The sequence below is a fragment of the Heterobasidion irregulare genome (assembly GCF_000320585.1).
Source record: "Heterobasidion irregulare TC 32-1 unplaced genomic scaffold scaffold_07, whole genome shotgun sequence".
NCBI classification, from domain to species: Eukaryota; Fungi; Basidiomycota; class Agaricomycetes; order Russulales; family Bondarzewiaceae; genus Heterobasidion; species Heterobasidion irregulare.
Genome location: NW_009258203.1, coordinates 88266 through 111826, shown reverse-complemented (window position 1 = coordinate 111826; position 23561 = coordinate 88266). Strand labels below are relative to the sequence as shown.

Here is a 23561-nt window from a genome sequence, read left to right as displayed (position 1 = left end):
TGAAGATATCAGTCGCGCACGAAACCTGTTTTTGTGCATGGATGATGTCTTCGATTGATACTGTATTGGCTCGGACGTTCGACAATGACGCGGTACAAGCGCCTCTGACACTGTAAACGAGTCCTGGCAGACGATGTACGAGCTTCATTCCTCTCTCAACGACGACTGGCACAGTCTCGACTGCTCCGGATACGCGTCAAATTCACAGCGATATAGCCCTATCAGCTCGGCTCTCGCGCGCGTACGATCTTCGCTGCTTCGTAATGTCCACTGTCTCAGTGATTTGCAGCACATCAAAGTGCACGGCCAATCAGTCTCGACAGTGCCGACATAGAGAGATGCGAACGGGATCACCCTCACGCGCAGGCTTCGGTTCGAACATGCTGCAGGACATACATGGACCTATCTAATCAGTCCCCAACACTCCCGCAAGGCCCTTGCATAACCACGTGTACTCTTTGACCTTGAACTTGGTCTCACCTTCTGGCAATATGGATACAGGTAGAGGCGCGTGGGGGAACACTCTAGGATCACTCCTCGGTACGTCGTGTCTCAACTCGATCTTCCCGGGTCTAGAAGTTAAGAAAAAAAGTAAGCCAACAGTCGCGGTATCGTGCGTTGCTTCTCTACCTGGCATACATATCCTTCATCTTCTTCGCTTTCGTGGCCCACTCTTTACGAGACAGCGCATCTGTCTGCTGTTCCAATCGACGTGCCAATGCAGATGCAGCGTCGCTCGCTTTGACCCATTTGATTTCGCCGAGGCCGTGACTAGTCAGAGCGTGATCGATCTGCGGACGTGATTAAACAGTCAATATCCATACCTTACATCGGGTGCGAGGGCAAGACGTACCGCTGTGTGCTAGCCCATCGTGACGCCCTTCACTTTAGGCTCACACGCAATGCACTGAATCCGGGCGTCCTTCTTGTACATGTCCCCCCATGTCGCCTTCTCGGGGTTGATGCCGCCAGCGCGCATGATGTCTTTCACCCGCTCCGAGATGGGAGAAACCCTCAGGTGCTCGGAAGACCACGGCTCTCGCCCGAGCGCCCACTTCGCGGCGTATTCGTACACAGAGCATCCCAAATTCGGCCCAATGGCGACAGGACGGAAAATAGCGTTCAGGCACGAGTGCGTGAACATGGCCGAGAACGGAAAATATCCCTTGCATTCTGTGCAAGCGAAGATGGCCGCGGGGTGGTCGAGCGTCTTGTACATTTTGTAGACAGGCGCGAACGCAGCCAGCGATTTGACCAGGCGGGCCTCCTTCGACAGACGCCACTCGGACAACAACTTGGGAACCGTCTTACACAGTCGATCCATGGAAGACTGCGCTATGTCTTCGGAAATCGGCACATTGAGAACTTTCTGGGCTTCAGGAAAGAGCAAGATGTCGACGTAGTTGTTGTATACAATATCGGGGAGCTCGCGAGCCATCAAATTCAGTCGCAACACCAACTCGCTAAATCGGCTTTGGAGAGCCAAGACCGTTCGAACGTCCTCCATGAATTGCACGATGACGTCTTGAATGCGGAGCCATTCTAAGTAGGTAACTCAGTCGAGAAGAGCTGGGTGAATGAAGAACCTGACTGCACCGTTATCATCCAGATTGCGGGGAACGTTGACGAAATGATGGTCTCCTAGTGCTCGGTCCACCTCGTACATAGCAACTAGCTCTTGGTAGCCCATACCATTGAGGCGTTTGCTGATCCCGAAAGCAAAAGGGTCTCAAAAGGGGGTCTCGTCGGTTGAAACCTGACTGACGCTTTGTATCTTTGCTTGATGGCCAATTGGTCTGCCTTTCGTTTCCTCTCGATCAAGGCCTTGCGTCCTTGGACCCTGCGCATGCTCACTTGTCTCACCCAGAGAATGAACTAGAGATATTCAAGATGCGTGAGCTATCAGTGATGCCCGAAATCACGGAAATAAACGAACCCTGGGGTCTAATTGGCTTCTCATATCAAGAACATGGCACTCCTGATTTAATGGGGAGAGCGATCGGAAGAGCTTGCGTAGGTGCGCGACGAAGACTTTGTGAACAAGAACGATCCGTTTGTCCCCGCGTTGAATGGGGACTCCTATGACAGACATGGCTTTTTTCCAGACATCTTTACTGATTCCCTGAGGGCTCGACGGGGCTTTGTAAAATCTGATTCAATAACAGGTTCCTCAGTATGGAAAGACAGGCGTGAACACCGCAATGAAAACGCACAAGTCGTCGACGCAATTGTCACAGAGGCGCACGTGTGTGGGGATATAAATTTGAGTAAGCTCTTCGGAAAGGCAGTTCTGGAGAAATAACAATGAGGACCGGTCCTTTACGGACACCGTGCGTGAATCGAGAAGGATGTTCGAGATTTGTGACGCACCTGGCAGAAATTTTCTGTCATAAGTCTCACATAGTAAAGGTGAGACATCCCCTTGGGACAGCCGAGGAAGTGGGGATCGTGTCGTATGGCCGTTTTCCACAGAGAATCAGAAGTTTCGCAGGAGAGCAGAGCGCGGAGCCACTTGTTGATGTATACAAGGCTCGATAAATCTTTGGGATATAGATATTGGAGGACCTGAAGACGATCAGATTGATGTTAGATTGATATGTTTGTAAGTCAAACGACGTGGAACCTCGAAAATGAGCTCAAGTGGCAAGGACAGAAACCCGGTGGTAGCCAGAGCCTCGTTCGGGCTGTCGGATATCGCATTGTTTTGAGCTGTACTGGATTTTTGAATCTTTAATCGCTTCGAAGCGCGCCGAGGAGGCATCGTGCCAGCGGACAAGCGCAAGCAAATGAGTTCGCCGTCTCGAATGCGACGCGTCGCAGCGGCACGTGAGCAGCACCCGATGGCAAGTTGCCACCAACTGCGGTGTACCTGCAGCGAGCACAGTCCCCGTTCGATCTTATGCCTTGATTGAAAGTAAGGGACTGAAGCGTGTCCTCGATCTCCGTACAGTCGCAATGCGTTCAAATTTCGCACTCGATCGAAGAGCTTGAAACTTGTTTTACAGCTTTGCTTCGAACTCTCGCTCGGTTACTAGTCTCCCGTCTTCGACAGATTATACAGCGCATACGCGGGGGAGGTCACTGGTTTGATAACAATTATGCTCTGGGAGATCGCATGCGAATATTCCTTTTCATCGCCTGTGCTCCGACTCGGTGCATCTGTGAGTGCCGGATTATTGCAGTTCGCTTTTCTATTGATGAGCAGTATGCATCGCATGACAGAGGTTTACTCCAAAGGTCTTTAGACAATTGATCGCAAGCGCCGCATACGGTCATCTTCATATCGACACCGCGGCCTTGATACGTCGCGGTCAAGAAATTGGCTAGGACACCAAAGCGCCCCATATCCCTTTCCTGTACTCGCTTGGCACGCAGAATCTTTGGGAGAAGAGACAACGCATTAGCCGTGCGCTTCGTCATCGCCGACAGAGTAGGTCAAGAGCGAGGTCCGCAGAAACCAAACCAAAACTCGCATTGTATGACAGATGGCGGGATCCTCTTGTATCTTCGCGAAACACATCCAGAATCTGCTCGTTGTACTCACCGAGCACGCAAGCGTGCATGCCGTGCAAGACCTGCATCCCGTCCTGGTACTCTTCATCGTCAGTTGACCCATCTTGACCTACATGTCCAGCCTGACGCGCGACTCTCCCGGAAGATGATGGAGATCCACCAACACTGGTGCATGAGCGAGCACGAGTCAACGCAGGTGGTCGCAAGCGTCCTGTCCCACGATCCAAGCCGGGGGGGTTCAAAGTCGTTGACGAGGCCATCGTCCAGCTCGTTCATGAAGAGCTCGACTGTGCGGGCTTATAGGGAAGACGGGTGAAATTTATTCAGGGTCCTAGGTCTTCCGAGGTGTGCGACGGATCGCCGACAACGATGCACAACGTCTTGCATGTCTCGCCACAGCAGGTGAAGTCCATCAAGCCTGCTCTCTCTTTGATGACGGGTCAACTCATTTATAGACAACAAAGCTGACAGGGAAACGAACCTCCGGTCCCTGGCCACCGTCAGCAAGAAGGGACGCGTCGGGACCCGGACGCCTATTTCCATGCGCTGTCAAAGATCGATACCTCAGCGGGTCTCCCGTGCCTCATTCGGACACTGACCAGTCGATGTTCATGAACCGCGTCCACATTTCACGCACTCCCTGCAGGGCGAGGCCGGGCTGATCTCCAAACCCTACACAACGAACACAGAAATCCCGTGGCTGCAACACAGAAATCGCGAGCGGCACAAGGAACCTGCGCACCCTGGGAAGACCGCCGCGGAGCTGCGCTGGCGCACGTGCCCTCCAAGACACGGTGCCGATTGCTCGGGTCCCGTCCTCCAACCTCGCACTCGAAAGAGTCCAAGACTCTCCGCTAGCACCATCCCATCCCATCCCATCCACTATCTCCGACAGCTACCATACAAAAAAAACACTCTATGATACAGCACGCATCGCGTCGCAACAGGCACTTCTTCTTCTCGGACGTCGCTCACGACGCCCTGAGCGCCTTGACCCACTCCTTCGCGCCCTTGTCCAGCATCTTCTCCAGGTCCTCAGCCACCAGCCGCCGGTCGGTCTCCACGCCGCTCAGGTCCCCGCCCAGCTGCTCCCCCAGCAACTCCAGCACCAGCGCCGCCAGCTCCCCGCCGCGCTTCGCCACGACCACGACGGCAGGAGCGGGCGTCGACGGCCCCGGCCCCGGCTCGCCAGCGCGCTTGCTGTCAGCGTCGACCTCGAGATTGCCCTTCGCGGTGTCGGCGGCGGCGGCGGCCCTGTGCCGCGGCGTGGGCACGAGCCCGCGCGGCGCGCGGTTCCAGCAGACCTCCTGTAGGCGGTAGGACACGGGGTCGAGGCGCGCGTCGGGGACGAAGGCGGGCGGGATGGTGGAGGATGTGACGCCGTTGGTGATGGCCGTCGCGCGCGCGGCGCCCGTCCACGACGAGGCGGCCCAGACTGCGTTGGTCTCGAACGCTGTGGCGCGCGTTAGCGTGTGGCAGCCTTTGGAGGAGGCGGGAAGGAGGGGTGCACGTACGTCCTGTGACGAATGTGAGGACGTCAAAGGCGAGGACGAACGGGAGCAGGCCGGTGGCGATGACGCCTTGCTTGATGGCGCCGGACTTGGCGGCTTTGAGGAGCGCGTTGAAGCGCGCCTGGAGGTTGTCTGTGGGAAAGTTGGACGGGTAGAAGAGGCGGAGCTGGGGAGGCGGTCAGGATCGCGCGTGTAGGCGCGGTTGACGGTCTGTGGAGGGAGGGAGTTACTTCACGCAGCTTCTTCTTGCCGGGAGTGCGGACGAATAACTCGATGCGGCTGTTCTTCGTCACGGACATGCCTTTCGCGATCAGGCCCACCGCCTTCGCCTAGCTCCGCCGCACATTCACTCCTCGAAGGCCCGAAAAACGGCAGCGCATGCACCTTGAACCCCTTCCCCTTCTGCTTCGCCTCGCGCTCCTCCGCCTGTCACTTGCGCTGCGCCTTGTGCGCAACGCTCTCCTTCGCGCCCGGGGCGGGCTTCACGAGCGCGGCGGCGAGCGGGGCGTAAAGCACGAAGGGGGGCACCGCGAGGCGGTGGCGCTCTTTCTGAGGGAGATGGGCTGGCTCGGGGAAGGAGAAGAGGAAGGCGATGGTCGGGTGCGATTCGGGGGGGAGGGAAGAGGAGGAGCGCCGGGATTCCGAGGGCGCGGGTGCGTCGGCGTCGGCGTCGGCTGCCGCTGGTGTGTCGACGGTGTGTGCGGGAGAAGGTACGGCATCAGGGGAGATAGGATCCTTGGTGTCGTGTGGGGGGACGTCTGGCGATGGTAGGTCAGCTGGGATGTCGGACGTCGGCCGAGGCTGAGTCTTTATGTCGTCGGATGGCGATTCCATGGTCGGCATCGGAGGTCGCAGCGAAGTCTTCGGGGGTATCTCGTCGACGGTACGTAGAGACAAGCTGCGGAGGGTCGACGGTGAGGGTGGAAGAGGAAGTGTGAGCGGGATGAATGGAGCGGGTGTTGACGTGCATCGGGGGACTCAGCGGGTCGGAGGCTAGCGGAGGAGGCAGTCGGACCGCCGGATAACGTCGGTCTTTCCCGGCAGTTGTCCTGGTATGTTGGAGTTCTCCACTCCCAGCACACTCAGTCCTGCGATCTCCTGCGACACTCCGCAGATCCACAAAATTATCGTTATTCTGCCGGAAGAACGTGTGATACTGATGGCCCAAGCCTGTGGCACTATCTTGGCAAAGTCAACCAAATTCTGCAGCAACAGAGATTCATAGTAAGACACTACACTTGTGTTTAACCATGAGGAGAACCCAGATGGTGCTGACAGCTGATACTGTCCATTCGCCGTCCCCATGCGCAATTTGATGACTTGCTCAGCGTTGCTAGGCTTTCACTATGCAGCTGCTTCTGCAGAAGTACCGCAAGCAATGTGAATGTGCAATTCAATACACACGAGACTTAAGAATTGAAACTGCTGACTTCCTTCAGAGTCAGATTGAAAAAGCAGGATGTGCCATAGGATGATACGCCCTGCGTAATGGAATAGCCCTCGTCTGATGCGCTTGTCGAGACCCTGAATCATGTAGAGCCTGTCGAGCTTGGATGGGTGAAGAATCTCGAAGCTGGGCACAAAAATGATCAGAGCATTGCATGGTTGTCGCAGGAGAGAAGCAACGACTTGAACAAACACAAAAAAGAAAAGAAGAAAAAGAGAGTCGTCGTGATTGTCAGTGTCGCTGCAGATGCTTTTGGAAGCTGTTGTGCTCGCGTGATAAATTGCGGCGGTATGAGCGAATTTCGTTCTGGTGGCAGAAGCCTGAGAGTGGCGAGAGAAACGGTTCAGCACGCAAACGCCCGGCCCGGCATCGGGCTGACTCTTCTCATCACACAACACGACGGCAACGTTCGAATTCCTCGCTAGATCCGATGGCGCAGAGATGGCAACAGAGAAAAACGATGCATTGCGAGATAGTGGGCGATGACACCCATGTAAGTGAACCTTTTCAAATCGTACAGCCTTTCCTTCCAACGTCGTACGCGCTCGCGGCTCGCGGCACTAGCAGACAGCCCCGAGGTTCGCCGTCGGATCGATGCGGGCGTAGAAATGGACGTTCACATGCCACGGATGGCGTGCTACAGGGAGGAAGGGAAGTTGAGCAAAATAGGAGATCGATGAAGGCGAGCGAGCGGGGTGCTATGACAGAGCGATGAAAAGGACAAGGCAAGACACTCACCTCGCTCTCCCCTTCCCTCGATCCACACCTCTGCACACAGGCATCAGTCATGGGCTGCGCGCTGGTGATTCCTGAGCGAGTCTGGCCGACTGAAGGTCTTGTTGCACTGGTCGCATGCGATCGATCCCACCCTGTGTGCGGCTCCCCACTTCATATGCCGCGCCCTCTCGTACTTGCGCCCGAAACCCTTCCTGCAGGGATCACATCTGTGCTTCGCACCGAGGTACGGCGTCTCCTTTCTTCCCGTCCTGGGAACCGGCGTTGCGGTCCTCGCGCGGGATTTCCCCTTGCCCAACGCCTTTACAGCCTTGGGACTGATCCTGTTCGCAGGAGTCTTCCTGCGAAGGGACTTTCTTGGTGTTAATGTTGCATGGTCAAGGGTATTTCCCTCGAAGCTGCCCGCCTGGGCCGGAGCAGTGCCCGCTGTACGAGGCAGGATCGGACGCCATCGCCTTGTGGAGAATGTGGTCCTGGCCGTGACCTCCCTACCCATACTCGCCTGAGATGATGGCATGGGGAGCGTCGACTCCCTCTTGAGGTGATGCTGCCGCGCGCGCGAGCTGGCGATATGTTGCCCCATCAGCTGTACGTCGCTGCTCTGAGGTTGTACGGCATGAGATGGGCCGCAGTACGCTGGCGCCGGCCCTTGTTGGACTGCTGGGACCGTCAGTCAAGAAGAGAGCTTTGATACGAAAGGACTCGCCATCAGCGGGCTCGCAGGCAATTGGTGCTGCCTGGCGATAACTTCCCCCAGCCGGCAGCATTTGCTGGGAGACGTAGATGTCGCCTCCGCCGACATGAGAGGCCCCAGCGACCATGTAGCCGAGATGGGGGAGGGACAATGTCCATGCGGGCTCAGGAGGTCGGTAGAAAATGTTCCTGGCGATATATGAAGGCCCCGTGGCCGTGTGGCCGAGGTGGGGAAGGGGTGATGCCCATGCGGGCTTGGGAGGTCGATATAGCTCAACCATGGGCTGCATGACACAGGGGTCGGTCAGCGCCCTACTAATTGACTGTAATAACAGGGAACAGACCATTTGATCGTACAGATGTTGAGCCATTGTTTGTTGTGTCGGATATTCCGCGGCGAGGAGGGGGTAGCTGGCGGAGAGGTTGCCAGCATCGACATCGGTGGAGGCGAACTGCCCTTGTGACATCAAGGAAAGACCTTCCTCCCAGCCCTGGGTGTTGTATGTTGGAGGGTATGTGTATTCCATGTCTGTAGGTCGTTTGGCAAAGTGGGAATGTCAGTGTCTCAAGTCTCCCTCCTGGCTTTTAAGCGAGCTGGCACACTGCGATGGCAAGCATATCTACCTCTCGCGCATGACTTCGTGAGGCGACTCGGGGCACCAATACCGCTTCGCTATTGGTCGTCCGAATAAGGTGAGTGGCGAGGACAAGCCACGTATCGGTGTGCTTCGCTTACGCTTTCTTTTTTTTCCAACTCAGACTCGGATCAACCTTGCATTGTTCTTTTATTTGGACCGCCTCGTGTACACAGCCAGCGAGAAATGGAGTCATTTGCGAGCGAGACCATGCAACGGCGCGCTCATTCTTTGCTATCGATCTTCCATAGGGCAGTCGTGATACCAATGGCGCGCTATGTTCTCTGATGAATGGCGAATAGAAGGCGCACCTGACGATGATCTGCTTCTGGGACCTGACTTCGACGGCGAGCGAAGGTGGGCGGCGAGAGCAGACCACTGTGTGGGCGACCACACTTCATCCCAAGGACGATATGCGACCCACATGATTGGCTTAGTTCCCGACGCCCCAACGTTTGAGTGAACACTTCGCAGTCATTCAGCGGTAACGATGCAGTCGCTCCTCGAGATCAAAGACGTATTCGGCTACGAATCTCGCCTCCACCTTCGCCTCCACCCGCGCTTCCGCGGCCATCCACGGCGTGGTGCATTGTTCGAAAATTTGCTCCATTTTTTTTACGGCTGGAGGCTGGTGCGTGGTATTGTCCTCGCCCGCTCGTGGAATGCTTACTAGTCCAGATCTAGACTGGACCTTTGCGTCATCCGGGAAAGCCTCAACGATGTGCCGGGCATTCTCATTAGCGATAGCCTAGCACGCCGTCCACGCTAGAGGCTGTTTCGTGCTGGGATATATGCCACGAGCAATAGAGATTCATTGCTACACAAGAACGACATGGGTCTCTTGGCATAGTCGATGCGATCGGTAGAGAGAAGCGACACATATGGTATACCACGACGTAAAACGGGGAGAACATAGATCTCACCCTTTTGTTGCCCTTTCATCAATAGATTCGGTGTCCTTGATTTTCCGTGAAGTTCGACTGCTCTTCTGGGGTAATCGCAATGGAGAGGGGCATATATGGATATATATAGGCATTCGGCAGAAGAGAAGGTAACACCGAGAACGTGGATGTGTGGCCATTCTGGATCTCAAGAACGCTGAGGTTGTATTGCATTCGGCTCTCGTACTCTTTTCCGTGGGCGGTCGAACCAGAGTCGGAAAGTTGCGAAACACGACGGCGGATGTCACATATGTCACTCCCCCGATGTGACTGGAGCACTCGCACGCCCTCCGACAACATCATGCATTGGCACCTCCCATCTCCTCGTTCTTTTGAAAAAAGCAGTCAAAATCATAGATCAACGCATATAACACCGTGTAGACAATTGTGACATCCTGTAAGCGACACACTCCTACGTCCTCTCATCCATATCTCATGAGTCATATAGGTCCATAGCATATCGACAGAGTTCGAACGGCTCTGAGCCTCGAACATAAAACTCGTAGCGTTGTAGAAATCAGCATGCAAACCTTTGTACGGCTCTCAGATAGATGTCGTCGCGAATGGCAGTGCTCATGGGCAGCGCAGGAGTACCAGCGTCAGCAACTCAGGGTGCAGTCGATAGGGAGGGACGAGTGAAGACGGCTGAATCCTCGGCCATAGAGAAGACGTCAGATCAAAGACTCACGATCCCTCCTTCCTCTCCCTTCGCTCTCTCTTCGCGCCGTTTCTTTCCGGCTCCTTCGAACAATGATCATCATGACCGACACACCACCCGAACGTGCCGAGCGAGCGCATCTTCTCTGCTGTAGCGCCGTTTGCATCTGTTGCACAGGAATGCGGGATTTCTGTGCGCCTTTGCGTTCTCCATGTGGCGTATCCAGTCCGCCTTGCGTCGAAAGCCCACTCGACACTCGTTGCAATTGTATCTGGTGGTTCCATGCAGGGTGTGGCGGCGTCTCTTAGCAAACTCTGGGTACTGTGAAAAGCTCCCTTGGTCTGGCACCAACGGTTTTGGAATGCACCTGTCTAGAGAGGAGCGCCTGAAGACAAGGGTTGCACCTTTGGATGGAGTCTGGTTTTTCGTCGGGTCATACGGACCCGGTCGGAAAGACCGATCGTTTGGACGAGATGCACTAGATGGTCCCGATTGCTCCTTGCTCGCGACATCTATACTCACGCTCATTTTGGGGATGCTCGTTGGTGGAGTTGGATTATCTACGATGATCGGGTTGACATCTTCCTCTGCTATGTCCATCGCCAACAGCCCGTGGAACTCAGGAGGTGTAGTAGGTGGCCTGGAGCGCGTATTCAAGTTAGCAATGGGGGCTTCCAGATCCGGCACGGCGACGGGCAGTGGAGGATTGGCAGAGAATTGGTCATGGGATATCACCCGCTCTCTTTGTTCTGACAGAACGATCATCCGTAAGCAGATATTTACATGAAGATGGAGAATTACTTACTGTGCATTGTGTTTGAGGCGCAGGGTTCTGCCTCGTTACGATGCCAGACCGATGGTGGCGGCAGTGTCTGATGAGCATAACGATATGCACCGATAGATGGTGCTTGCGCTATTGTAGAGCAGTACGAGCAGGGACGATAAGGATCTCCGCTTGACATGTATGATTGAAAGTATTTGGGCGCAGAATACTGCATCCGAACACTGTGAGTGATTCATCTTTCTTCAATGTTTGGAGACATTGAACTTGCCGGTGGTAGGTATAGCGGAGGTTGATTTTGCATGGGTGGCCCAGATCGTGGGTATCCGGTTCGCAGGGGCGGCCCATAGTGCGGCCCATTATGCGGATGGTGTGGGGGCGCTCCATGCTGCGCCCGCGGATTATATGGTTGTGGCAAAGGATGGTAGGTGGGTGCATGATTGACGGGAATAGCAGTATTGGCGTAGTGCCTTGCTCTAGATTCGGAAGATATTTCTTCCATTTGAGACTGGGAGCGCGACATGGATCCAGAGGAAGGTGAGTGAGAGTGAGATGGACTTGAGGCGGTACTTAACGTGGCCTCCTTTCATAATCGCAGAAATATTAGCGCACGGGCAGTGGTGGCGAAATATTACCTGTCTAGTCCGTTGCGCTCGTGACTCGTTGCCTCAGTGCTTGTTTGTCTTTTATGTGTCGGTGTGGGCGCCTCGTTTCATTCAATCGCCTCATGTGTCTGCAGCGAGAAAGGTACGTACCACGAGTTCTGATACGGGGCTTCTTCCGTTATCGCCTTCATCAATACAGCCACCAGGCGGTGTTCTGGGCCTCGTCCCCATTTTTTTGGCGAATGCACTTATTATTAGGGCTCGTTTGTGGCCTTGAATGAATGTGCAATCGGCGCGAGGTAAGTGAAATGGTACCACGCGATGATCCTACTGAGGTATAAAACATATGATCACAAAGCATAGCCGAGTCGACAGCGTGACACCACAACTTCCAACACTGCCCCTTCGTACACTACGCGGCAACAAACAAGATGACGCATGCGAGAAGGGATCTTATCCATTGAGTGAAAGGCATGTCGGCGAAGATGGCACGTATCTCAGACGTTTCTGATGGCATTGTTCTTTTTCAGGCCATTCTCAAGGGAATGTCGGGCGCGTTTTTACCGACCCCATCGTTTTGATACTTTCGGCTTGTCCTGCACTATCAAACCTTCTCATTTGAGCGAGGCCGCTCGCCGTCATCTCCAAAGCAATATTTTCATCTATAAAAGTAAAACAGAACAGTATTGTGCATATTTCTTGTACTTTTCGGCTTTCCACACCTAAAAAGTCCCAGGCACCTTGCCATACGACGGCATCGTTCTTTAGGCGATGATCAATTGTGTCATGGAGGGCAACGCGATGTGCGTACTCGTGTTGTATCGTTCACTCCTCGTCCTCAAATATCTCCTCATCTTCTGACTACTCATCTTCTGACTCCACATCATACTCCACATCATCTCCTCTCCTTGGCTTGTCCTCGTCTTCGTGCAGCGTGCTCACGTGTCTTCTCAAGCTGTCGTTGCGCGACAAAAGATCACCACAAAAATCACATTTGAATGCGCCCTGCGAAACGTGATCTCTGCTCGTTCTGACGTGGCGGTTCCTTTCTGAGTTTGACACGAAGGTCGTGTTGCATCCCTCCTTGGGGCACGGCACCCGTGCATTTTTTGATGGTTTCTTCTGCGTCTTCAAAGCCGTATTTCGATCTTTTCCCTTGGTGGCTGTGACAGGTTTCGAGTGGGAACACCCTTTCTGCGAAGCTACTACACCGACGGAGTCACCTTTGATTGTAGGGATATCCTTACAGTCGGGTAGGTGTTTGTTGCCTGCGCAGAGACCGGCCTCCTGGACTCGTTCCATTCTAACAAACTTGGGCGGCATGGCGTCGTCTGATGCTGGACGCCGAGGACCATCATGTATGCTGTGAACGGCTATATCGGCACGCCTAGAAGGATAAGATTTAGTGGAGTCAGGGACGATATTACTCTGGTCGGGCATTTCGAAGGATACTAATGCAAAGGTAAAGGTGAGTGAAAGATTCAATGAGAGGTTATGGTGACTCACATGGGGGGTTCTGAACATGTTGTCTCCTTACACTGCAACCTCCTACGGACACTGCAGTGGAGCATCGAGACGTCTCATTGGACGAATAACTGGATGCGTTTTTCGTGCTTATCAAGTCCATCTGCTCAAGCATCCCGTTGGCTTCTGCTCAAGTGACGTGTGAGTGCTGACTACCATGCAGGGCAATACTGGCTCACCGAATGCTCGAAGACCTGATATCGTCGCCGAAGACATCCCTCGAGGCCTGCTTTCGTCTATGGCGACGCATGAGTGCCAATGGAGGCATGGAGACATTATAATCTTACCAAACATCTGCCTCTGCATACCTTGTGCCATTTGGTACAAGTGTCCATTCTCCGTCAGCTTATTAGAGAGATATGGTCCATCAAATGACGTCGAAGCGTGTTTTGAAAGATTTCGACTAGATATCGCACATGCTAGTTACCATGAATGCGTGAGCGACGCCAGCCGATGTAGTCAATGGTGGCTCACATAATTCAGGCAGTTGCACCCTCGATGCTACTTCGCCGTAGTATTGCGTTCCAGCCGGTGGCATCATCTGGGAGCAACGATATTCTTCGTGGCTTGAGACGTACGGTGTGCGTGGCACAGAATTTTGTGGCGCATTCATCGAAGGCGTCTGTACACTCTTCATGTCGAGATTATAGTCGTGGTTTTGAGTGGCATTGAGCTGTCAAGCGGCAATGAGTGTGTCGTCGACTTTCACGCCGATGGTCGTGCTTACCGCGACCTGATTGGATTGACCGATGTTTCCCAAGACCGGAGCTTGCTCGAAGGTATCAGCGATGTACAAGCCGTTTGACGTACCGATGTCGTTATGGAACAGGAGATTGTGATTCATATTGCTGGAATCTATGAATAGCTGTGGGCGGAATCCAAGTCAGTCGCTAGATGGAGGATGGATGCTAAGTTGACTGAGGCGGCGTCCATTATAAGGCAAACGAGGAAAAGGTGGCAAGCGTTGCTTAAATCTCAGCCGTATCAATGCGGGATCGTGGCTTGTGCAGCTTGGCGGCCACATCGCCTCATCACAGGCCAATTGTGGCCTCTTTCAAAGGTTTCGGAGGCGACTTGCTTTGCTGTTACATTTTCAATTGGTTGACGTTACCTGCACAAAGCGAACATCTAATCCAAGGTACATAGTACATATCGATGGCACCTCTGGGAGACTCCGCTCAAATGAGCTTGGAGAAGCGCAGAGAAATCAAAGCCGATTGTAAAAATAAAAATAAAAAGGAACTACACGCGCTTGGTTCAGGTTAGTTATGGATGAGAAATATTGGACGACTTCATCTAGATTGTACTCAGCGCACCTCGATTTCCCGAACATTTTACCAAAAGTGACAAGCAGGTTTTATAGAGTATAGCAGGCCGGCAGCAGATGCAACGCGGGAAGCGAAACGATGCTTGTTACAGACATCAGTCAAAATTGTCGCAGAGCAAGCATAGTAAAATGTAAAAAGAGTCCTACGGATGTAAATCTTGAGCTCGAGAGGATTTTAGAACGAGAAGATGTTGAGCGCACCGTCTGAACAAGAACATGTGATCCTGAGGAAGAAGGATCCCGCGGCAAGCTATCTGAATTCGATTGATTCTCTATGTCAAGGTCTAATTCAGTACGATGTGAGCCTGAAGACGAGTAGCTCTCACCCGCTGACTCCTCCCGCAAAGCCACCGACGGCTTGATCCCCCAATTGAGATGCTTGCGCTTCCGCTGCAGCAAATTTGGACACTGTGACCACTTCGTCATCCCTGCCGTTGAGCTGTTGTCGAACGATGCTCCGAGAGTTGAGGCTGCCGAGCGGGTTCCAACATGAAGCATTAAAGCAGTACAGAGAAAGGATACACGAACGTTGACATGAATGAGCAAGAATATACTAGAAAAACATTCAATGACAGCAGCCTTTGGTACATAATTGAGACAATGTACGTCGAACCAGGATGAAGAAGAACGCCGCATAGGCTAAAGACTCATGCAGAGCCATGAACTATATGAGGTCAATCAGTGATACGAAGGACAGATATCGAACGTGTGTCCTACCGTGATCAGTGTAGTGACAGCGAACACTCTGTGGATATAATGAATGGAAGATATGACTGGAGACGACGAAATCGTTACTACGTTGTTAGCAGTGCTTTGTTGAAGGCAAGTTTCAGTCCTAGTCACTCCTCAAAGTACAAGGAAGCTTACACGTGTTCAATGCGTATGTGATCAACAGATTAATTGCCCGGTTTGTCCTGATGAAGTATGTCCGTCAATTATGCTAGGAAGAAAAGGGACGATGGGACTTGCTTTTGGAACTGTGTACGGCCCTTGCGAAGATAATAAATCATGAGCCCTGTGATAAGGGCGTCGCAAGCAACCTCAGCGGAGATCGAAGCAGTGGTCCACGGCTAGAATAAGGAGTATCAGGAGCGTTTGAATGCGAGGAATGCATGAGTGCCACAAAACTATATCGGAATGGGAGTTAGCAAAAGATCTTAAATGGAAACTAGGACAAAGTAATCAGTAAAGACATGCGATGGATAGAGCCTGAATAAACACCAGCATACCTCGTGATTGTGAAGCCTGAGTAAGACGAAGACGAAGAATGAGCACAGGTATCCTCAAGCTTCATATTCAAAATTACCAAATGCGCAGGCTGTCGTGGGGTGCAATCATCAGCCACATAGTACTTAATTTAGAGTCCATAAATCACGAACATAATTGTCCAAGGCTCAGGAGGCACTGAAAACGATGGATCTTAACAGTACTACATGCTACAATATAAAGCTGGCGTGTACATACCACAAGTGCCGGGATCACAATGCGCTTCTTGCTGACTGCGGGGGATTCACATTTTTTTTGAGAACACAAGGCATGTGAAGGTCGACGTACGACAGTAAACACGATACGCAAAGAAGCTAGTATGGCAAGGTGAATCTAGTTTTGCTTAACATGGAGGAGAAACTCACAATTGGACCAAGGTGCTCAATAAATCCTGTCAGTGGGGTTGCGTCAATTGAAGTTAATACAGTGAACAGTTGACTTGGCGCACCCCTATCACAACTTCAACCTGGAATCATTTGGTCAGTCATGAGGGGTAAGCAGAGAGTGTCATTCAGCTCACCAAGATACTCCTGCGACAAACCATGGTCAATGCGAAAGCCGGGTGATCATGGTATCAAGCACATACCACATATCAGGGACGAGAGCCGCGTAGTCCCCGAAGTTAGTGATGGTATAGTGGTAGAGAAAATGCGCTAATAATACGACATAGAGGGTGTCAAGTAACCTGGCAAAAAATGGCATATGCGGAAGCTCAGGGAGCGAAGATAATGGACCTACATCAAAGCAGCAACCTGAGCTGCACATCAGTCTCGAACATGATCATGGTCTAAAATGGCACTAACGAAGACTTTCACGAAGCGTCCGTCGTTGCTGCAATGCTCTGTGTAGTACAGATACACTTGCAGACAAGTGACGCCATATATTCTGGAAAAAAGATCGCTTTCGTCAAACTGATGCCGGATGGTAATATTGGTGAGTGACAAGTTTACACAGTCGATACGATAACCCCGACATAAGCGGCACCTAGTAGACTATCCAGAGGGGTGAGTGAAGGCATGGCTGCGCAGAGAGGCCTGATAATGAAGGTACGCGTGATGAAAGCTGACTTTAAGAGAAGAACGAGGTGGACTTTATAAAGTGAGATACACGCACTATAAAAACTATGGTCCGACGGTTTTCCGGGACAAAATAAGAATGCAGATCGCTTGTCCCCAAAGCGGCGCATTACTCAACATTGGCGAGAATCGCCCGATGATAGAAGAATTCTGATATGGGAATGCGATCCGTGGGGAATAAGGGGGGCGATCATCAGTGCACGTCGGGACGGACCATGTATGGTCGGAGGCAGGAAACACCAGAGTAAGAATAGTGGCATCAGTGGTTGAACTTTCCCCAGGAAGATAGACGACGCTGGATCAGGGCTGAATTATCCATACATGTACAGAAGATCGGGATAACGAACGAATCGTGGAAACAGAAGATGTCGTAAGTCATGTTGACAGCCATGATAGCAATGAACGAGACCTTTCGAGTTTACATCCCGAGTTTGGTGACACCGTATGATGTTGCGAGCACACCATTCCTCCATGGTCGGCATCGGGATTCAGTGGAACTATATCGTCTGATAGGACATCATAGGGCGTTCCAGAATCTTTGTTGGGTTGTACTGCTTTAGTTCTCAGGCGCACAAAACGTCGCGGAACACCAAACAAGTAGTATGAGAACGAAGGCTGTATCACTTTGCGCGCGTCCCTCTTCACCCATAAGTGATCATCTCCGAGGTTAAATAAAGATAGACTTACTAAAAATACCTCTGTCTAACATAGCTGAGTCATTGACTCTGGACAGCAATGTTGAGCTTGAGGTAAGAAGACGAAGCATTTCTGCTACCAGCGGACTGTCCGCTGGCAGTGCTGTGGAGGCATCGGAGCGTGAGGTTTGGACATCACCCTACATGTACATCACCCTACATGGAACAGGACATGTCGGTATACATATTGTTTCAGCTATGGAGCGAGAGGGAAGTAAGGTCAAGGTTCAATGGAGGCACAGCTGTGACTTCGGGTTTGTTGCGGGCAGCGGGCAACACTGCATGCACCGCAGGTTTTTTCCTGGGATAAACCGTGGATTTAACTCTGGATATAGATAAAGTTTTTGTTCCAGTTTATCCACTGAAACAAAAGCTTAAGGTTTATCCGATATTTTATCACACCCAATAATAAATATTGAATAAACCTTAAGCTCTTGTTTCGGTAGTTTCCACAAATAAACCCAAGCAAATTTTTTATCTATATCCACGGTTTTATCCACGGTTTATCCCGAGAAAAACCCTGCGGTGCACGCAGTGCAAGATTATATTCTCCTACTCAGTTTGAGCATCCGCATAAATCTCCGATGGCATCGTTTCACGCAACTCTGGATCTGTATAATCGTCTACAGTCAGCCATGTACATATTTGTGTCCATGGTAGGTATTTCTGAGATCCCAAAATGCAGGTATAATTGGTGACGCCTCAATGCAAGCTCAGATTGGCGGTCAAGACAAGCTTTGAAGTTCCGACGCTGGCCCGCACTGGTCTGACGCCGACTCTCCCTTCTGGCTACGTACCACCAATCTGAGACATGTTCTGTGATGTTGGAGTCGTTCTAGGCGAAATTACAATCGAAAGATGAGTCCTAGCTCAATTGTCGGGGACCGTCCCACATCCTACAGGTTTTCATTCGTCAGACATCGTTACCCTCTCGCTCGCTTTCCATGTCTCCGTCACTTCGCACCTATGACTGCCGAGAAACCCTGGCTCTCGCAAGGCTATCACGCCGGGCCTATGCCGGGCCTTCAGGGGAAGCTAGAATAAACTACTTGAAAGAGATCAGTGATATCCCCATCGTCTGCATCCTCCCTTTGAACGTTTTCTTACTCATCCTCTTCACCAGCTTTTCACCAACGACGTCAAATAGCATGGATGATGTAACCGTGGTGACTTACAACAATCGAAATTGGACGCGGCGCTGTATTTTGGCGGACGAGCCACGATCTCTTAGTCGTCAGGCGACGACGCGACGACGCGACGGACGGAAAAAACAAAATCACAGCAGTCGCCGTCTGTATGCAGCCCAAATTCGAATCGGACTCGATCAGCCCTGGGAGTTCTTAGCTCAGGCCTTCTGATGTCATCGACTCATCATGGAGATTGGGATGAACGGGAGCCCACATACGCCAATTTACTTCGATATCTGAGGTTCCGTGTTCAACTACGACCCATTTTATTGGCGCGCTTGATACGATATACGAGTTTTCTAGTCAAGCTTGAGAAGATCATCGCTGAGGTCTTCAAGGTGCGCGGACAAACAAGACCCCGCACGATACAATCCAGAAGAGCAAAGCAAAGGTTTCCAATTGCTTATTCCCTTGTGCAAATGTTGTGTTTCTCAGATCTCTGCAGGTTACTTGTCTCACCTGGTTCGTAAAGCTTTACACACACGCCGGATGTTATGTTTTTGCTCGAGGCCACAACGCCAAGATCCCGGGATCAATCTGCACGTACCGGGTTCCAGATGTGCGCCCTGGACGGCCAGATTCTTGTGAGAAAGGGTAGCGCCAACGTGGATGACTATAAAGCGAGCGGCATGGACGCGGCTTTGGCCTGTACGCCATGGTGAAGGTGCGTAGCGCTTCTATCTTTTTTCGCACGTAGGTCTCAGTGATTTATCGTCCTTCGTGCAATGGTGGAAGGAGGTCCATCTCTTAGCATGTATTCCACCCCTACACATCTGGTCGCCATTATGATGACACGCAACTCTACATGGGGCTGTCAAACACCAAGCTGACGCCCACATCTCTATATCATCCTACAGCGATACACCTCGGTCGTCCCAGACAGCCCAGATCTCGCAAGGTGCAACACCCGATGCTGAGGTGGTCAAGTGTTATGGTTTGAGGGCATGGAAAATATTGGCGCACACATTAGCAGCACCAAAGTGGTGCGCGAGCCAACGCCGCCTACTAATCATAGAGAGATCGGAATCCTGCCAAGTAGCGACTCATTCGAATTTCATCATGTTCCCAGTGTTGGATTTCGTCTAAAATATAGTCATGATAAACCATGCAGACCACAGTAATTGCAAGGCTTAGAGGAATCTCGTATGACCCTGTTTCCCATCGAGCGAATGACGATCATTGAGTACGGGCCGCCAACATTCACACATTCCCTTCACATCGCCACAGATCGGTTCAATCTGAATCGAGCACTGACACCTTCGTCACCACCGCCAGTAAAAAAAAATCGGCAAGTACACGCAGAACAGCAATTGTCCTCATGAGTTTGGTGCTTTCCATAAAAATCGAAAATAATCGCTTCCGCTGCATAAATATAACGGCGTCCCTGCCTTTGGTGTACACAATCATCTTCAGAGGGGAGGAAGAAATAAATCCACCACCTCGTGACATTCCGCAAGTATATCACAAACTAGTGGTCAGAAGAGTCAAGCGCGTCGTAGATAGGGCACAGGTTGTTCCAATCGGCTGGGAAAGAGAAGTCAAAACATATATATAGAATGGAGCGCAAAATACATACCTGTTACAACATCCGCGGTGTTAGTCTCTGTAACGCCTTCCGCCATGACGACAGCAAAACCGCTGAGCAGGACGTAGTGAGAAGGGCCAAGAAAGCACAGCCAAACTGAGACTCACGCTTCAAGATGCCAGTCAATGTGACTAGAGGCAAGAGTTAACAGAGGTGCTAGGTGAAGTAGGCGAACCTCACTGACCAGTGCAAGAACCAAGGCCCGGGGTTATCTGTCTGGAAGCGAATCGTGACGTTGTCGCCAGTAGTACCGATGTTTACTGTGTCGCGGCGGATCGGGTTGACGTAATTGTAGGATGTACTGCCTGCGCTACGAATAACGTCGAAGGCATGCTGTGGCAATGCATATCAGCTATCTATCTTGAAATTCTCACGACTGAAGATGACTCACGCCATGCAAGTGGATAGGGTGCTATCACCAAATACAATCAGTCCCGAAGATGAAACATCAGAGATTCCCACTTACTCCACCGCCGACAGCTCCACCAGGGATAGAAATCTCGACCGACTTGTTGGATGCCAGACCATAGACGGACCCAGTGGGAAGAAGATCCGAGGCTTTCTGCGCGCCGCTGAGAATCTGGAGGAGGACAGGGACGGTGGGGGGCAAGAAAGGCACGTTGTTGACGGTGAACTCCAGAAGCGTCGCATTCTGTGAGCATTTTCCCGTCAATGATTTCTCATATTAAAACGTCTAATTAACGCACGAATATAACATCCAGATTGATGAGAATATCAGCCCCGCCTCTTTGCGGGGTGCCAGGCTAGATTACATACTATCAGATAAGGTTATATACGAGGGAAAAAATGGACAACGCACGACAGTCAGGCTGGCAAGGGGCTGAATGGAACAGTGCTTTCATTATTGGTCATTAATTAACATGTATTCACAAGACATACGTGAACATTTGTTTCGTTGAGGGGGATGACACTGGTGGTTTGGTTCGTCGTCGGATCGGCGATAGCCGCGCCGGCATAACGAAGAATGGCCATGTTGAGACCGCCGTCAAACGATGTCGTCCCAAGGTTCGGCTGCGCCCGGATCCCTAGAGAACATCGTGTCAAAATGGGGATGGTGAGGGAGAATTGTCATTATGCTGTGCTTACAGTAGTTCCCAACCGTCTGGTTCGCTTCCAGCTATTTCACGACGGGGACATCGTCAGTGAACATTCCATATCATGATCTAAGAATACTCACAATGATGGAATACCGCTGGCCTACGTTGATGTTGAAATATGAGAGAAAAGTGAAGACGGGATGCACCGGAGATACTCACTGGCATAGATCTGAATAGAGTCGACAACAAGTGGTTGCGTGTTGATACCGTCAGATTCAATGACGGTCAAGTTATGGCCGTCAATTGAAAACACGAAGTTGGGGTCACAAGAAATACTGATCAACCTGAATCGGTACCTATCAGATGAAGAAGCATCAGTATTCATGGTATACGCCTCTTGAAACAGGAGGGCTGACCGCTTCCCAGACGTCACGTTGACTATTGCAAGAGGAGACGACGGTCCATCAACATAGCGGCCCAAGCCATTGATCAGGGTCGCATCAGAAGTTCTGTTGAGCAGCCAGATCAAGTCGAGCTTCAAATGCTGTGTAGGCGATAATTCACTCACGGTACAAGTCCTGCGGAAGGGGCGAATTCATGATACCAGTCTGACAATGTAATGATGGTGGATTCTGCGTCGATAATCAGCACATATTCCTCATGGTTCGTCAGCTTGTTTACCATCATCAATATCATACAAACTAGCGTGCGGGTCATTCGTGTCATAGATGACGAGAGGTCCCCTCAAGCCGTCGCAGTACTGAGTGGCTAGATGCGAGTGGTACCAGAAGGTGCCGGCTTGACCTGGGACGCTGAAATCATACAGGAAAGAGTTGTTGGGAGCGATAGGGCACTGATTCACAAAGGCAGCACCGTCGTATTGGTTGGTATTGTGCTGGAAAAGTCCGTGCCAGTGCTATTAAAAACCAAAAATGAGCAGACGAAGGGATACAAGTCTCCATAACTCTCACAATTGAAGTGCTCTTCAGCATATTTCCATCTGATAACTGGTCTGTGACATTGATGCGGAAGTTGTCTCCCTATAACCCTGATCAGACGGTACACCCAAGAAATAAGCCAAAAGCTAACCATGTTGCCAACAATCAATGGGCCAGGATAAACACTTTCAGCAACAACAGTACTGATTGAAACGCGTGAATAACACGCAAGGACTGATGTAGAAAAAAACTTACTCGCGCGTGAAACCATCGGGAGAAAGCTGTGTATTGGTGATATGAAGGTTGGCAACAGGACCGATGGAGGCGAGAGCCTGTGATATCAAGAAGAGTGGGAGGAGTGTGCTTGCCCACATTGTCAGCAGTGGGGGTATGGGGGCAGTGAGGTAGGAGAGTCGAAGTAAATTCGATAGAGAATATTGGATCACGTCGACAGTACTTATACCAGTCCCAGGACGGAGTTCTCACAACGACTCAGATGACTTACAAGAGAAAATGGCTCAGACAAGATCTCGTAAATGCCTCGGCATTGGTGTCTGGGCCGACAATGATCTCCTGCATCTGTCACCGAGATTTTCTCGGCGGAGTGTCCCGAATGTATGCACAAAGGAGATCGTTCAACAAAAACGAACTGGGAGCACAGGAACATGCCAAGATCAGGGTCTCACGATGTACGCACAGGTACACCGTGCGGAGGGCGGCTTTCGAGCGAGATAACGAGGTGGGGGATGACAAGTCAGGACCAGGAACAACACCCAGTCAATGGGGTAGCACACGGAGGAAAGTGGCACGCCAAAAGTTCAACGGACCGGCAGCATGAAGACTTATTCTGGATAATACACTGAGAGTACACCGGTGTGAGAAAGATAAAGACGTGGGGATAGCCGGAATCGGTTTACCGCACTTTACGTTTGTCTTCCTTCCTGATGGGGAAGCGGAGGTAGATTAGAAGCGGCGCAGAAACACATCTTTTCATGATGCACTTCTGCGCATATTACGGGAAGTAGCCGGATTGAATCCTGTTCGAATCGACGATGCCGAGCATCTAGCAAAATGGTTTTATCAGAGATCATGGCGCTCTGTATTAGATAAGAGACCAAAAGCATAAGCACCCCATGGAAATGTTTGATGTTCACTGAACGAACCGCCATCTCTCTGACCATGAAAGGATCATGTACAGGCTAACTGACTGCTAACTCTGGAGATGGATCTTTCGGGGTCAGTTCGGAAACGACCAACAGAAAACCCCGCACTCGCGGAGTTTGAGATCGACGTAAACAGATTAAAATCATGAGACGACGTCATATACCGGGACCGGTCGAAATTCTGTTTGCAACTCTCGCATATAGAGAAGCCATGGGCATAATA

General features: G+C 51.5%; 10 protein-coding genes across 11 annotated transcripts; 1 reads left to right on the top strand and 9 right to left on the bottom strand.

Annotated features, from left to right (window-relative positions):
- Positions 1-406: 406 nt before the first annotated feature.
- Positions 407-2761, bottom strand: HETIRDRAFT_103874 (uncharacterized protein; the record flags this gene model as incomplete). The annotated part of the gene is made up of 9 exons (XM_009549725.1): positions 407-572; positions 640-791; positions 887-1542; positions 1597-1706; positions 1766-1875; positions 1937-2150; positions 2214-2290; positions 2371-2565; positions 2624-2761. The coding sequence occupies 9 exons, from the start codon at positions 2759-2761 to the stop codon at positions 407-409; spliced, it is 1818 nt and encodes a 605-aa protein (XP_009548020.1).
- Positions 2762-4484: 1723 nt separating this feature from the next.
- Positions 4485-5323, bottom strand: HETIRDRAFT_322254 (uncharacterized protein; the record flags this gene model as incomplete). Its single annotated transcript, XM_009549724.1, has 3 exons — positions 4485-4966; positions 5028-5190; positions 5255-5323. 3 exons carry the CDS (start codon positions 5321-5323, stop codon positions 4485-4487), a joined length of 714 nt encoding a protein of 237 aa, XP_009548019.1.
- A 130-nt stretch (positions 5324-5453) lies between these two features.
- HETIRDRAFT_452630 (uncharacterized protein) lies at positions 5454-5858 on the bottom strand (the record flags this gene model as incomplete). The annotated part of the gene is made up of 1 exon (XM_009549723.1): positions 5454-5858. The coding sequence occupies one exon, from the start codon at positions 5856-5858 to the stop codon at positions 5454-5456; it is 405 nt and encodes a 134-aa protein (XP_009548018.1).
- A 1394-nt stretch (positions 5859-7252) lies between these two features.
- HETIRDRAFT_452629 (uncharacterized protein) lies at positions 7253-8426 on the bottom strand (the record flags this gene model as incomplete). Its single annotated transcript, XM_009549722.1, has 3 exons — positions 7253-7863; positions 7901-8183; positions 8244-8426. 3 exons carry the CDS (start codon positions 8424-8426, stop codon positions 7253-7255), a joined length of 1077 nt encoding a protein of 358 aa, XP_009548017.1.
- Positions 8427-10232: 1806 nt separating this feature from the next.
- On the bottom strand, positions 10233-10945 carry HETIRDRAFT_172034 (uncharacterized protein; the record flags this gene model as incomplete). The annotated part of the gene is made up of 2 exons (XM_009549721.1): positions 10233-10882; positions 10939-10945. The coding sequence occupies 2 exons, from the start codon at positions 10943-10945 to the stop codon at positions 10233-10235; spliced, it is 657 nt and encodes a 218-aa protein (XP_009548016.1).
- A 354-nt stretch (positions 10946-11299) lies between these two features.
- On the top strand, positions 11300-11573 carry HETIRDRAFT_321883 (uncharacterized protein; the record flags this gene model as incomplete). The annotated part of the gene is made up of 2 exons (XM_009549720.1): positions 11300-11451; positions 11513-11573. The coding sequence occupies 2 exons, from the start codon at positions 11300-11302 to the stop codon at positions 11571-11573; spliced, it is 213 nt and encodes a 70-aa protein (XP_009548015.1).
- Positions 11574-12280: 707 nt separating this feature from the next.
- On the bottom strand, positions 12281-13412 carry HETIRDRAFT_410299 (uncharacterized protein). Its single transcript, XM_009549719.1, has 4 exons — positions 13236-13412; positions 13142-13184; positions 12475-12981; positions 12281-12322 (listed from the first exon to the last, which is right to left on the bottom strand). The coding sequence occupies exons 3-4, from the start codon at positions 12957-12959 to the stop codon at positions 12304-12306; spliced, it is 504 nt and encodes a 167-aa protein (XP_009548014.1). The 5' UTR covers positions 12960-12981; positions 13142-13184; positions 13236-13412; the 3' UTR covers positions 12281-12303.
- Positions 13413-14692: 1280 nt separating this feature from the next.
- Positions 14693-15301, bottom strand: HETIRDRAFT_321761 (uncharacterized protein; the record flags this gene model as incomplete). Its single annotated transcript, XM_009549718.1, has 5 exons — positions 14693-14840; positions 14899-14923; positions 14977-15034; positions 15088-15164; positions 15214-15301. Coding segments are annotated over 5 exons (396 nt in total), but the record flags the coding sequence as incomplete, so codon positions are not given.
- Positions 15302-15741: 440 nt separating this feature from the next.
- Positions 15742-16654, bottom strand: HETIRDRAFT_427990 (uncharacterized protein; the record flags this gene model as incomplete). The annotated part of the gene is made up of 10 exons (XM_009549717.1): positions 15742-15774; positions 15835-15869; positions 15925-15950; positions 16002-16027; positions 16085-16102; positions 16157-16166; positions 16223-16321; positions 16375-16388; positions 16440-16521; positions 16587-16654. The coding sequence occupies 10 exons, from the start codon at positions 16652-16654 to the stop codon at positions 15742-15744; spliced, it is 411 nt and encodes a 136-aa protein (XP_009548012.1).
- A 3408-nt stretch (positions 16655-20062) lies between these two features.
- lcc10 lies at positions 20063-22549 on the bottom strand (the record flags this gene model as incomplete). Of its 2 annotated transcripts, XM_009549716.1 has the most annotated exons (18): positions 20063-20118; positions 20171-20232; positions 20287-20310; positions 20364-20512; positions 20571-20591; positions 20646-20831; positions 20887-20943; positions 21000-21020; positions 21080-21225; positions 21287-21317; positions 21378-21397; positions 21457-21593; positions 21654-21746; positions 21806-21869; positions 21919-22153; positions 22209-22277; positions 22327-22378; positions 22431-22549. In XM_009549716.1, the coding sequence occupies 18 exons, from the start codon at positions 22547-22549 to the stop codon at positions 20063-20065; spliced, it is 1542 nt and encodes a 513-aa protein (XP_009548011.1). The 2 variants fall into 2 exon arrangements, with proteins under 2 accessions (XP_009548011.1, XP_009548010.1); XM_009549715.1 differs by having other exon boundaries at positions 21000-21035; positions 21457-21746.
- Between the last annotated feature and the right edge of the window lie 1012 nt (positions 22550-23561).